Consider the following 14,958-nt stretch of genomic DNA (forward strand, 5'->3'; position numbering starts at 1 on the left):
GCCAGGATTTTTTTTTCGGGGGGGGGGGGGGGGGGGGTTAGGGAGGGGGGATTTTTCTCCCCCACCCCGCCCGCCCCCCTCGCGAAAAAAAAATATTTGTATATATGTATGTGTGTGTGTGTTCATAATCTTTATTACATTCTGACCCTTCATTCTTTTGGAACACGTTTATTGTGCCCTAGAATAGATTCTTCCTGTAGTTAGTGAAAAAATTGTTGACTCCCCGCCATTGCCAGCAAGGGGCTCTGGGGGGAGCTCTAGGAGCTCACCCTAGCGCTGGGCGGAGCCCCGCCGCCAAGCACTATTTCTGGCATAGAATGCCAACAAAATGCATATTCTGAGTTATCTACAGTGCATTTTCCTGCTATTAAAAAGTCTTATTTCAAAAATGTATGTGCTATTTTTACTAAGACTAAGACCCGTTCGGCGCATTAGCCGTCAAGCTTTTTCCACAAAAATCTGTCACTGGTAATTTCTGAAGCCTCTTCCCACCTACTCCGAGGACCTCTATGAATGTGTGGCGCCAAGTTGTACTAGGATGTCATCGCAACTCTTATGCGTAATTTATTTAGTCGGAGAACATGTCCCGCAAACCTCATGCAATGCTCTGTCACAATTTTACTAAGGGGTCTACTCCCAGTTCGGCATAGGATTTCCTTGATTTAGACCCGATCTCAATAACTAACTCCTAAAATCTCTCTTAGCCATCTTTGTTGAGCCACATTTAGTGTTTTTCAATTTCGGCAGATGACTATTCACTGCACATTATTAATGGAGCCCCGCCACTGGTAGAAATGTGTAGCCTCTCTTGGATACGCTCTTGGAATTGGGTGACTGTAGTTTGCTTTAGATTTTATATCGAAAAGTGAAGTTTTATCGTCAAAATCATCTGTTAGAGGTTTTAAACTAAAAATCTCAGGACTTTGTTGTTGTTTTTTTAAATTCAGAACCCCATTTAGCTACGATCATAGAATTTGGTAACTGTAGTTTGCTTTAGAGTAATATTGAAGATAGAGGTTTTCCACCTCAAAACGCTCTGTAGGGGGATTTTAAACTCAAAACCATCTTGAGGAAAGGAATTTAAACTCAAAACCCCCTATTCGCTTTGCTACGCTCAAAAAATTTTAGTGTGTAATTTGCGTTTTTTTTTAGATTGAACTCAATATTAAACTCAAAACCCATATGGCTACGCTCTTAGATTTTAGAGTGTGTAATTTGCTTTTTTTTTTAATTGAAGATGTATTTTTTGCTTCAAACTCCACTGGAGGGGAGTTTAAACTTAAAACTGAGTCAAAACCCATTTAGCTACGCTCATAACATTTTGAGTGCATAATTTGCTTTTTTTTTCATATTGAAGAGGGGGGTCTATCGTAAATTTTGGAGGGGGTTTTTAAATCAAAATCTTCCTTAACTGTGCACTTGGAATTTGGGGATTATCGTTTGCATTTTTTGTTTTTTTTGTTTTATAGAAGAGGGGGATTTAACTACAAAAACCCTGGTAGGGGGCTTTAAACTCAAAACCCCCATGTTAGGGGTTTTAAACTCAACCCCTATCAGGGGGTTTCAAACTCAAAATCCCATGGTCGGGGTTTTAAACTCAAAACCCTTTTGGCTGCGCTGGGGCAAGTGATGGTTTAGTATTAAAATCTCACCTAAAATAAAGAAAATCAAAGCAAAAAATCAGTCACTAAAGTCCGTCTCCCCCCCTGGGGGGGGGGGGGGGGTTGAACCCCAAAAAGCCCCCCCCTGGCTACGCCCATGATATATACATGCCTTTTTTTATGACAGTACGCACCGGTACGGTGTACCGGCACCTTTTCCAATGTGGGGTAAAAAATTATTACTGTTCTTGTATTTTAACGTCTATTATTAATATATTAGTAATTAAAAGTTAGGCAATCCATCACTGAGTACCGGCACCTATTTTTTTTTTACAAAAATATATTAAATATTATATTAATTTATTATTATTATTATTATTATATTTATTTAGATTTTAGAGAAAAGAGAGTGGCGCCCTTTTAGAAAGACAACTCTGAAAAGTAAGAGTTATCCAAGGAAGTGCAGGCGTTCATTTCTACGATATTGTGATGCTGATAACAATAAAAAAATAACTTTCGAAGAGTGGAAGGATTGTCTTGGATTAAATCGTAAGTTTCTTTTTTTCATGAAACTTTTGGAATTTTTAATGTTGTTCTGTTGGTTTAGGATAAAATTTCTGTGAAGTTAAAACTAAGTCGCTTTAACTCTTTAACAAGAATGTCTCAACCACAACTATAGCTGCACCACAGCTATAGCGACACCATGACTATAGCCACACCATGACTTAATCCACACCATGACTAAAGCCACACCATGACTTAAGTCACACCATGACAAGCCACACTACAACTAGAGCCAAAACATTTGTCAATAACATACATTAATAATAATAATTATAGCTATTAATGTATAGTAACATATTAATCAGACTTTTGTAACTTGTATGTTTTAATTTGCACACTTTAGTAGCAACAGAGAAAAATATATGAAAATCAATTTTTATTTCACAGAAATTCCATTGAACAGTCTCCCTATAAATCCAAAAAGAAAAGGAAAAAATCCATTCAGTAAGTAAAAAAAGACACAAATCAATCTTTTTTTTTTTAAATTAATTAATTATTTTGGCTTCTTAGATTAGGTTTTGATCTATTCATGTATCTGTTATGGACCATATATCAGTGCAGCTAATGTTCTCTGAATTTCCTTATATTCTTTTCTATCTGATATCTTTGTCCATATCTACCTTCATCATTAAAATTTTTTACAAGTTGTTATCTAAAAATCTGTAGAAACTGTTTGATAGTCTTAAAAAGTTTGTTTTTCTTTCATCTGATTCGTATCAACAATCCTTCTCTGAGAACATTTTATTTTATTGTTCAAAATTGCAACACAACTCATTGCAACAGATAAAGAAAGAAATAGATACAAATAAAAAAAAGCATTTAAAATGAAGTTATTGTATATAGGTCCTGTGCTGCCAATTACATTACTTCACTCTTTAGGTCTTATTGATTACATAATGCAAATGTTTTCACTCTGGGCCTGACTGATACATGTTATAAAACTCTTTTACTGCTCTAGGCCTAATTGATTACTTGAAAGAGGATGAATGAACATTTTTTTCATCCATTAACAAGAGAATTAAAAACTTATGACTTCAAGTGCAAGACTGTCAACTTAAGTATTTGAAAACCTTATATGAACTGTGAACAGTTTAACAAAATAAACTATTGTTGTGAAAATAATAAGGATTAACTACAACTATCTGCATCAACGACCTTGTTTTTTATAATTTACAACTTTTATAATGTTAACTGGTTGGCTTCTTATTTACAAAAAAAAAAAAATACATTATGCCCCCTCACAATGGTTGTTAGTTTCCATTTGGGTGAAATAAAAGTGTTTAATTTTTGCTTTGACTTAAAATGGATTTATAACAGTTATCACCATGCTATTTTGATGATTCTAGTTAAAAATTTCTTAAATTTTTTTTTGTTAATTTCGTTCAAATAGCATTCTTTACCAATGAAAAAAATGTTTTAAGAATTAATTACTATGCATTATGGCATAAGTATGTAACGACACTAGATGTTTTGTAGTAGGTACAGTCAGTATTTTAGGCATTCACACTATATGAAAATACAATTTTTAATATGGCTGTGTATTACTTGTGTAACTTTGGAGTGTAGCTTGTACATTTAATACATGTATTACCTACTACTTCCGCATCCACATATTCCATATTAAATTTGTGAAAAATGAAAAAAAAATGGTTTAAATGCTTCTTTGAATAAAGCAAAGTTGTACAAGAGCTTTTAAGATAAATTAAATTAATTCAATTAATAGATCAAATTACACTACACTATTTTATTAACTACACACAAAAGAAGGTTTCTGAAATAATTTTGTTCTACTCCACATTGTGATCAACTCCCTTTATCTTTGTTTATATCTATGTTGCTTTTTTTTTTCTTTTTTAAACTATTTTTTTTTCCAAAGGTTTTTGATTTAAGATTTATAGTTAGTGTGCAGTGTTTACAAATAAGCATTGCATTTTTAACTATATTTGCATATGTCTAGTCAAGTTTATAAGCCTTTTCTCAGTTTAATTTGTTCCATCAGTATTTCAGAATTATTTTTATTATCAAGATATTTAAATTCTTGTAAAAAAATACTAAAAAAATTATTATAAAAAGAATTCTTTAAAAAAAAAAGTTCCCCTTTCAGACCTTGTGGTCTATAGGGCAGATGATGTAAAGGTCATCTGTTTCTGTGGCCTACGGTTTACGAGAGTGTCAATGTGGCCAGCACAACATCCAACCACCTTTACTTTTCCCCAACTAATGTCATGGACCCATTAGAGCTGGGTGGACTCAGAGGCATCCAAAGATCCCAAAATTAAAAATACCAGTCTTCACCAGGATTTGAACCCCGGGACCCCCAGTTCAGAAGCCAAGCGCTTTACCACTCAGCCACCTAGAATTCTTAGATTTTAATAATTCCATTCAGGAATGGAAGTTTATTCCCACAGAGGCTAAGTAAAAGAAAGCATTGAGGACTAGCCACATGCTTAGTTAGGTTAAGAAATCATTGAGGACTAGCCACATGCTTAGTTAGGTAAAGAAATCATATGAACAAAGAGCAGTATTTAAGAAAACATAAAATACACTTGTGTTGCTATTCCTTTAGATCGAGAAATACAATTTTTTATAAGACCTAAAATTCTTATTATAATCCATGTAGCAAAAACTTTTTGGTTTCTTTTATGAAAAAAAAAATTGCTATATATGTTCTAAATAGGGTGATGATGTTTTCTTGTTTCAGTTGAATGTTTGTAAATGCTGTGATATTAACTCTAAAAAAAAAATAAATTTAAAGTTTATAAAAAATGCGTTAGTAAAAAAAATAAAAATGAGCAACTCAATCATAACAAAATGTCAAATGTAGAAAGAACAAAAATTCTTAGAAAATATTTTAGACAAATTACTTAAATTTGTGAAATCCTTTTTTTAATAATACAAAATTATTCTAACTTAATTAATTTTTCAAAAGTCTTCCTGTTTGATGCAACATTTGTAAATAATGAGCTAATAGAAATTAATTGCATACTTTTTGAGTTGCTGGTAAATTGATCTCTATATTTTATATTTTAGGAATAGATTAATATTAATTGTAAATATTTTCTTATTATGCTTTGAAATACTTTATTTATGTTGCTTGTGTTGACAGTGTCCAGATTTCGGAAGGCCATTTTTTTTTACTTTATTCTATCGCCATTTTCTTCTTGGCATTTGTATTCTCTGCCAAATATTTGAAAACGTTTTTTTTTTTTTTCACTTTTCATTTTTTCCCAAGTCATATTTCTAAGTGTCTCTTTGTGTAGTTTCCCTTTTATTTATCTTCTGCAGTTTGTCAGTTGACTGCAACTTTTAAATCTAATAGAATTAATGAAAATGAAACTGCTAATTAAAAAGAAAAATAAATTGGCAAAAAAAAAATTTAACTTTTTTTTTTACCACTCTCATTTCAGTGGATCAGTTGACATGAGGCCTCTCTGAAAGTTGGTGACTGTCACATGACAAGATAGTGATGATTCATTGGCTGTTATTTTATCTAGTTGAAGGCAATAAATTCAATGAATAGAATTTGATTTGTAAATATATATTTTTTTCTACCAAAAAAATAAATAAAAATGACAACATATATTAATGTATGGAAGAAAATAAACAATTTGTATGACTTCAAATAGAAAACATTTTTTTGTAGCTATCATAACTGTAGATCAATGTTTATTCTATGTGCATATAAAGCTCATGTCAAGATTTTTGGTTTTGTTTTAAAGTTTTTCATTGCAGAATCAAACTTTTGTTTTAAATTAAAAGGTTCAATGACTATAGAACAAAAAAATTATTTTTTTTTGTTCAGCTTTTCTTATCTTTTTTTTTTTAAAAGTGAAGTATTTTTAATTGTTATATTTTCTTTATTTATGCATATATATATATATATAGAAATATAATTTTTTCATATTTGTTTTCTTGTTTAATTGTGTTTATTAAAACTTACTTGCAAGCGTCTTGAAATCTGGCCATTGGTGCTTTATGTTGAACGCTGGAAAAGACGTATGTGGAAATCCATGAAAATGTTCACATTTTATGTTGTTGAATTTTAATAATTGTGTTTATTTCAGAAAATGAAATATTTCTTACTGTCTCCTTCCGTGAATGTGTTGTAAATAAATCTCATTCTACCAAGTGTTCTGGCTAATGTCCTTAGTATGCATATTGCTAAAGTACATTTCAAATTGGTTGACAATATTTTTTTTTAGCTTTTTTGTTTACCATTAAATGTTTTTGATAACTACAGAATTGAATCTTCAAGGCTTTAATTAGTTTTGCTTTAAAAACTCATTTTATGTTCGTATTTCAATTTATTTCATTAATATCATGTAATAATGTTTATATTTTTAAATGTTTTGATCAAGAGAAATTTCTAGTTACTAGATTCAACTTAATTTAGGTACAATTATGTTGTTAGTATTATTATTATTATTTTTGGATCATGTTAAGAAAATATTCTGTCATTTGATGCCTCAGAGTTTCTCAATAAAAGGATTTTTTTTTTTGACTGATGAAAACAAATCAAAGTGATATTTCTGTTTGTTGATTTTTTTTTGTAAATGGGGATATTGGCAGAGTTGTCAGTTGTATATGTATGCTTCAGGGTTTGTGCTTTGATCAGGACTATCCATTGTTTTGCTATATTTAATTGACCATTTTCTCTCATTGGTCACTAGAGCTGTGTATGTAATTTGAATGTATCATTGTTTCAGTATTTTGTTACACATTGGTATATTTATACTTAAATGTGTATTGCTACACTGAATGTGTATTGCTAAACCAAATGAGTACTGACACACCAAATGAATTAATTATAAATTATAGACATTCCTTCGAAGATAATTACATCATACTCATATCCTTTACTTAATTCTAGTTGTTATTTGTGATTGAGACTTAAACAGCTAATTTATTGTGGCCTGTTCCTAGTTTTATTGGCAATAGGGAAGTAGGAGCATTTGAACGAATTTGTCCTAGCATAAAGAATAAGAAATGTGCTTTTATCATTCTGTCTTTCTGAGTATTATATTAGTTTGTGTAAGTTATTGCTACTTTACTAAGCTATTGGAAGGCCTAATGATAGGCTACTAGAGCCATGAAGTTTGAAAGATAAACCTGGCATATGAAATACATAACTTCATAAAGGCATACAAATACTATATAAGAACCTGATAGACGCAAATCCTATACCGTCACTGAGAGCTAAGTCCAGATTTAATAACATTACCACAAAAAAAATAAAATAACCCCAATCAAAACTCCAACCGCTGTGTAATAAATGTGTCAATCAGGATTAGAAAATGTACTCAAGGGAGTTTATTATTGCAAGCAATAACCTTGGTCAGGGAAAGAGAACTCTGTTGTCTCATAATCAGAAAGATTTTGATTTCGCTGTTCTTTCCCCCCCCCCTCCTTTTTTAGCTTTGTTTTTGAAAAAGTAATTTTTCTATTTTGTTTGTTTTGTTCCTTGTCTCATTTATTAAGATTGAATTCTGGGTCCGCTGATATCTTCCCTTCAGGGTTCTAATAAACCCATACCCATGCCTACATGGGGTTATAAGATAGGTGAAGGCAGGCATGTTTTCTTTGCATGACAAATCCAGAATACTAGAGTATAAATCAAGAAGGAAAAAAAATCATTTTACTTTCCAACAAGCACTAGGATTCGGCACGTTTTTCTCTCCTCAGACAAATATAACGTGGACAGTATAAATTGAAGTTTCACCAGCAACATGCAACACTGGACAAGAGAATGTTAACACTAGAACAAAACGCAACACACTATCAAATTAGAAAAAAAACAACAGAACAATAAATACAATTTAGCACAAATAAAGACATCCTTAATTAATTACATTAGATTAATGCAGGTTCCCAATCACAATCCTTTTACTGCGTTGTGAATACATCAATAAACACATCATGTTCTAATAATGAGTTACCTCCATCTGACACGCAAGTCCCAGAGTAATTGCCCTTTCGAAAAAAAAAAAAAACTTTTATTGGTTTCATTTAAAAAAGACACCTAGATAAAGTGGTGTTACCACACCAAGTGGACAGAGGACGACACCTAGATAAAGTGTTACCACACCAAGTGGATAGAGGACGACACCTAGATAAAGTGCTGTTACCACACCAAGTGGACAGAGGACGACACCTAGATAAAGTGTTACCACACCAAGTGGAAAGAGGACGACACCTAAATAAAGTGGTGTTACCACACCAAGTGGACAGAAGACGACACCTAGATAAAGTGCTGTTACCACACCAAGTGGACAGAGGACGACACCTAGATAAAGTGTTACCACACCAAGTGGACAGAGGACGACACCTAGATAAAGTGCTTTTACCACACCAAGTGGACAGAGGACGACACCTAGATAAAGTGTTACCACACCAAGTGGACAGAGGACGACACCTAGATAAAGTGCTTTTACCACACCAAGTGGACAGAGGACACATAGATAAAGTATTACCACACCAAGCGGACAGAGGACGACACCTAGATAAATTGTTACCACACCAAGTGGACAGAGGACGACACCTAGATAAAGTGCTTTTACCACACCAAGTGGACAGAGGACACCTAGATAAAGTGTTACCACACCAAGTGGACAGAGGACACCTAGATAAAGTGTTACCACACCAAGTGGACAGAGGACGACACCTAGATAAAGTGTTACCACACCAAGTGGACAGAGGACGACACCTAGATAAAGTGTTTTTACCACACCAAGTGGACAGAGGACACCTAGATAAAGTGTTACCACACCAAGTGGACAGAGGACGACAACTAGATAAAGTGTTACCACACCAAGTGGACAGAGGACGACAACTAGATAAAGTGTTACCACACCAAGTGGACAGAGGACGACAACTAGATAAAGTGTTACCACACCAAGTGGACAGAGGACGACAACTAGATAAAGTGTTACCACACCAAGTGGACAGAGGACGACACCTAGATAAAGTGTTACCACACCAAGTGGACAGAGGGCGACAACTAGATAAAGTGTTACCACACCAAGTGGACAGAGGACGACAACTAGATAAAGTGTTACCACACCAAGTGGACAGTTGACGACAACTAGATAAAGTGTTACCACACCAAGTGGACAGAGGACGACACCTAGATAAAGTGTTACCACACCAAGTGGACAGAGGACGACACCTAGATATAGTGTTACCACACCAAGTGGACAGAGGACGACACCTAGATAAAGTGTTACCACATCCAATGGGGAACCTGAAGTCCAATTTAATGATTTATTCGTGGCTTCCGACAGAAATCTCATGTTTTTATGAGAACTTGCGTTAACTTCCAGACCACTTTATTTGATTCAGGCAAACTGAAAAATGTAGCGTTCGATTTCTAATTTAGCCAGAGCGTTTCATTTTTAAATACACAGTTTCGTTTTAGTTTATGAACAAAAACAAAACAAAGAAAAACAAACAAACAAACAAACAGGAACTCTGTACTAGATTCAGTACCACTGTGGTGAAATAAGTAGCTGTTTTGTTAAATTTTGAGTCTCAGAGTTTGTGTCGTGATTATGATATCAAATTATGCAGACAAATCTTATAAAGATATAACTTATATTAACGATCAGTCTATCCTTAGTTGACTGTTTTATTAGATATTTAAAAATAACATTATTTCAAATATATAAGCAAAATTATACATTTAAATTAATGTTACTTGCCGTAAATGCTGTTCATATCAAAATACTATTCCACTCCATATATTGTAAGTGACTCAAGCCTACATTGACATGCCAAGTATCAGCTCAATAATCTTACATTCGAAGAAATACTTTACAGCTTTTTATTTTCATTGCTACTACCAACATTTGTCGACTTAATACTTTTATTTTCATTGCTACTACCAACATTTGTCGACTTTATACTTTTATTTTCATTGCTACTACCAACATTTGTCGACTTTATACTTTTATTTTCATTGCTACTACCAACATTTGTCGACTTTATACTTTTATTTTCATTGCTACTACCAACATTTGTCGACTTTATACTTTTGTTTTCATTGCTACTACCAACATTGGTCGACTTTATACTTTTATTTTCATTGCTACTACCAACATTTGTCGACTTTATACTTTTATTTTCATTGCTACTACCAACATTTGTCGACTTTATACTTTTGTTTTCATTGCTACTACCAACATTGGTCGACTTTATACTTTTATTTTCATTGCTACTACCAACATTGGTCGACTTAATACTTTTGTTTTCATTGCTACTACCAACATTGGTCGACTTTATACTTTTGTTTTCATTGCTACTACCAACATTTGTCGACTTTATACTTTTATTTTCATTGCTACTACCAACATTTGTCGACTTTATACTTTTGTTTTCATTGCTACTACCAACATTGGTCGACTTTATACTTTTATTTTCATTGCTACTACCAACATTGGTCGACTTAATACTTTTGTTTTCATTGCTACTACCAACATTGGTCGACTTTATACTTTTATTTTCATTGCTACTACCAACATTGGTCGACTTAATACTTTTGTTTTCAATTGCAAAGTTTCCCCATCAGGTACAAAAATAATTACGAATGCAAACTACTCTATACCCGTTGTGAGGTGGCTTCCAGGTATAATCAGTAAATTATATATTCTATAATGGGCAGCTTTAAATAAACTTATCGTTAAATGCATCTGTATTTTATTGACATAATTGTGTGCTTTAATGTTTAAATTCTGTTTTGCTCTTGTGTTTGTAAGAGGGTGTGACGTGACAAGCACAACAACCAATCAGATCAGGCCATTTCCAAAATGAAAATCCAGAAATCAATCAAGACCTCAAATCAGGAATTCTCCACCAGTTTTCATGACGATAACCTCGCCTCCACAATATCCTATCGCTTCAAACCAGTTGTGCAAAAATTAAAATAAATGTAACTCAGAAACATCCCACGAACTGAGATACATAAGAGATAACATATCACAAGAAGCAGCAGAGATATCAGATCACAAACCAAAAAACATCACAAATATCTAATTACGAATCCTTAAACATCACATACATCAAAGCACAAACTATAAAAATACAAGATTACAAAGAGAGTTTGTGTTACACAAACTCAGAGGCGGCCCCCGTCGAAGTCGGATCCCTGTCGGATCTGCATATTCGCAAATAATATTCAAGAGGTGATTTAATTTTGATGTAAAATGTTTTACACGTTTCGGATGTTCCTTCAGAGTTGAAGATAATTACTTCCTAGTTGAAACCTCCCGCAGGACGACGGGGGATGGGAGCGGGCAGGGTTTGAACCCTGGGCCATCCATAAATCTGAACGACAGTCCAGCGCGCAAACCGCACGACCAGGCAGCCATCCGATGGTCAAAAGTAATAATGTTTCAAAGATTCATTTGCCGTAAATTTAAATTTAATAAAAAAAATAGTAGATTAGTTTTAGTATATTAAAACATTACAATATTGATCAAAACGTTTGGAAATGAAAATCTACACTTTTTTTTACACTTTAAGTTTAGAAATTGAAATTCTACATCTTAATCTAGTCTATTTTAGTCTAAACTAGATCTAGAAATTCTAGATCTAGACTCTAAAATAATTTTAATTAGAATATAAATCCAGATCTAGATATACTGTAATAAAAATCTAGATCTAGTTTAAAAAATCTAGATTAGATCTAAATCAAGATATCATTCCTTTTTTAAATGCGAGTCACATAACGAGGCTTAATAAACATTACTATACCGAGTTCTTTTTTCATTTCATTTGAAGAATTAATTCCATATAACGTCAGAGGGAAAAAAAAACACTACGTCACACGGCCTAGCTAGACTAAAAATCGCCTTCATCTATAAGAGCCATTTATCGAGTGTTCATAGACTTTGGTGCACCGAGTGCGTTCTTTAAGCATTTCATTTAAAGAATTCATTCCATATGACGTCAAAGGAAAAAAAACACTACGTCACACGGCCTAGCTAGAATAAAAATCGCCTTCATCATTACGAGCCTTTTATCGAGTGTTCATAGACATTGGTGCACCGAGTGCGTTCTTTTAGCATTTCATTTAAAGAATTCATTCCATATGACGTCAAAGGAAAAAAAAACACTACGTCACAAGGCCTAGCTAGACTAAAAATCACCTTTATCAACACGAGCCATTTCTCGAGTGTTCATAGACATTGGTGCACCGAGTGCGTTCTTTTAGCATTTCATTTAAAGAATTCATTCCATGTGACGTCAAAGGAAAAAAAAACACTACGTCACACGGCTTAGTTAGACTAAAATATGTTTTCATTAATACAAGCAATTTTTTCGAGGGTTAATAGACATTGGTGCACCGAGTGCGTACTTTTAACATTACATTTAAAGAGTCCATTCATATGACGTCAAAGAAAAAAAATTCCATTACCTCACAATAGGCTAGTACCGGTACCATAAAAAAAAGTCTTTATTTACACGAGATATTTAACGAGGGTTCATAGACATTGGTGCACTGAGTTCTAATAGAATTTATTTAAAAAGGATCAAAGCCGCATTGTTTTTGCGTTTTGTCTGTCAGTCGGTCTGTCCGTCATCTTGATATAAAAAAAAACAACTAAAAGTTATTAAAAATTGATTAACCTTTATTTTACGTTTCAAAACATCGCAATAATTTTTAGGTATGAACACAATTGAAAAGTTTATATAATAGATTGTTCCGGATGTTTGTATAAATAGTAAAAGAAAAAGAGAATTTCAGATAAATGTTATATCGTTAATTAAATTTTTTGGATGGTCTCGTATAAAAATTAGATGTACTACAGCCATGTGGAGAGATTTTCATACCTTACTTTGGTGTTTGGATTCTGTTTTCCTTAAAAATCGGAACATAATATTAACGATAATTAGATTTTTTAATGTTTTAGGTAGAAAGTTAAATGTACTGTAAGAGAGTAGTGAGTTAAAATATTTTTCATAAAAATCCGTAAAAACATTATTTCTTAAATGAGAAGATTATTTGTTTATTAATTAGACGAGGGAGTTCAAACAATGATTTGGCGTTAGTAGATTTTTAAATAAATTCGGAAATTTCTGGCGACGATTTGTAAGAAACAAAATCCGGAACTTTCTTTATCGATTACAAAACTTCTATGTTATGTTTTACAAGAAAATTAAATGTCTAAAAAGTAATTTTCAGTAATCAATTCTAGTAAATTACTTTTTTTAAAAGCCTTATGCGATTTCAAACAATCATTAGGCATAATTCATGTTTTATAAAACAATATCCGGAACATTTTTACACTTAATGAAATATAAGTCAGTATAGAGATTATGATTTAGCATTAATATGCTATTTACATAAAAAACGGAACAACATATTATTGATAATGTGTTTTTGCAACGTTTAAGCATGGAAATTGAATGTAATATAAGTTAGAAGAGCAAACAAACATTTGTTGGCGTTGATTAGTTTTGCACAAAAAAATCCGGAACAATCAATTTTAGATACTTAAAACTATTGAGATGTTATGGGAGGAACATTAAAGGGTAAATCAGATTTTCAATAGCTTTTAGAGTTCTAGTTTTTTAAATCTAATCGTGACGGACAGACCGACCAACAGACAAAACGCACAAAAATAAGCTTCTTTTATTCGGATGGGGGCACTAAACAAAAAATAAATAAAATCTGATTTTTAAAAAAAGTTTAAGGAATTGGTTTAGCACCTGATCATGTTGCGACGTTACGCTACTGCACGAAAATCGCTGCATAAAAAGTCCATTTAAAAAAATGTGCGTGATATTTACATACAAAGTGCATTATTAGCCTTTATAAACAAACAGAAATGTTTTCTTTTAATTTTAGCAGCTACTTGACCAGAAAAAACGTCTTTAACTATTATTTGTATTTGTTGTAAACATTTCCTGTACATTTTAAAAATATATTTGACTTAGTGATACTGAAAATACACAAAAATTGTCTATCTTTGTTAGCCTATTGTAACATTGCCTCCCTTACATTTACGTAATTGTTTTAGAATTGGTGTATTCTTATGAAAAAATCGCTTGCATAATTAATTTTATAAATTAAACGGTTTGCTTTTAGAAAACCAAAAGTAGCCGTTGCACCTAAACTTTTCAAGCCGGATTTAATGATGAAATAATATTTTTCATATCTCTTCTAGTTTTCGAGATCTGAGTGTGACAGACGGACAGACGGACAGACGGACATTTTGCACAAACCTAATAGCGGCTTTTTCCCCTTACGGGGGCCGCTAATAAGAGACATGAAATCAAAATCTCTGAAACATCACAGACTTAAAATACCACAAACATGAAATTACGAATTCATAAACATCACAAACATGAAATCACAAACTTAGGAACGCCACATACATGAAATCAGAAACACCGCGGACAGGAAATACGACCTCAGAAACATTCCAACTATTAAGTAGCTGCCTATTTGTATTATCTTACACATTTATGATTTTTGTTTCCACTTGGCTGACTAAATGCAAACATTTTTCACAACACAGGCAGCGAGACTTCAAACGACATTTTTTTTTCTCCAAACAAATTGATAAGAAATTGACTTCGATTTATCTCTTTTCAAATATTTTCATAACAGTGAAACCTAACCTAATCTGACCACCGCCCTATCTGTCACCCGCTCCTGGCGACTGACCTTTTTCTCTCACAACATTGCTCTCTCTGTCTTCTTTTTTTTTTTTTCTCTCTCTCTCTCTCTCCCCTAAATCATGGTCCCCAATCAAATATGGGGCCAAGGCAAGGGGAGAGAATCCACCTCTGA

The 14,958-nt window shown here is 32.9% G+C and overlaps 1 protein-coding gene across 7 annotated transcripts in view; it reads left to right on the top strand.

The window, feature by feature from the left end:
* LOC106057090 (SPARC-related modular calcium-binding protein 1-like) overlaps positions 1-5,735 on the top strand; it is an 82,278-nt gene extending 76,543 nt beyond the window's left edge. For 6 of the 7 annotated variants that reach the window (XM_056023838.1, XM_056023836.1, XM_056023840.1 and 3 more), the window contains 3 exons: positions 1,994-2,150; positions 2,553-2,609; positions 3,124-5,566. In XM_056023838.1, the coding sequence (XP_055879813.1) occupies positions 1,994-2,150; positions 2,553-2,609; positions 3,124-3,155 (246 nt within the window). In that variant the 3' untranslated portion in view covers positions 3,156-5,566. The other variant, XM_056023839.1, reaches the window with a different exon arrangement.
* Positions 5,736-14,958: the final 9,223 nt, after the last annotated feature.

This window comes from Biomphalaria glabrata, chromosome 3 (genome assembly GCF_947242115.1).
Source record: "Biomphalaria glabrata chromosome 3, xgBioGlab47.1, whole genome shotgun sequence".
Classification (NCBI taxonomy): Eukaryota; Metazoa; Mollusca; class Gastropoda; family Planorbidae; genus Biomphalaria; species Biomphalaria glabrata.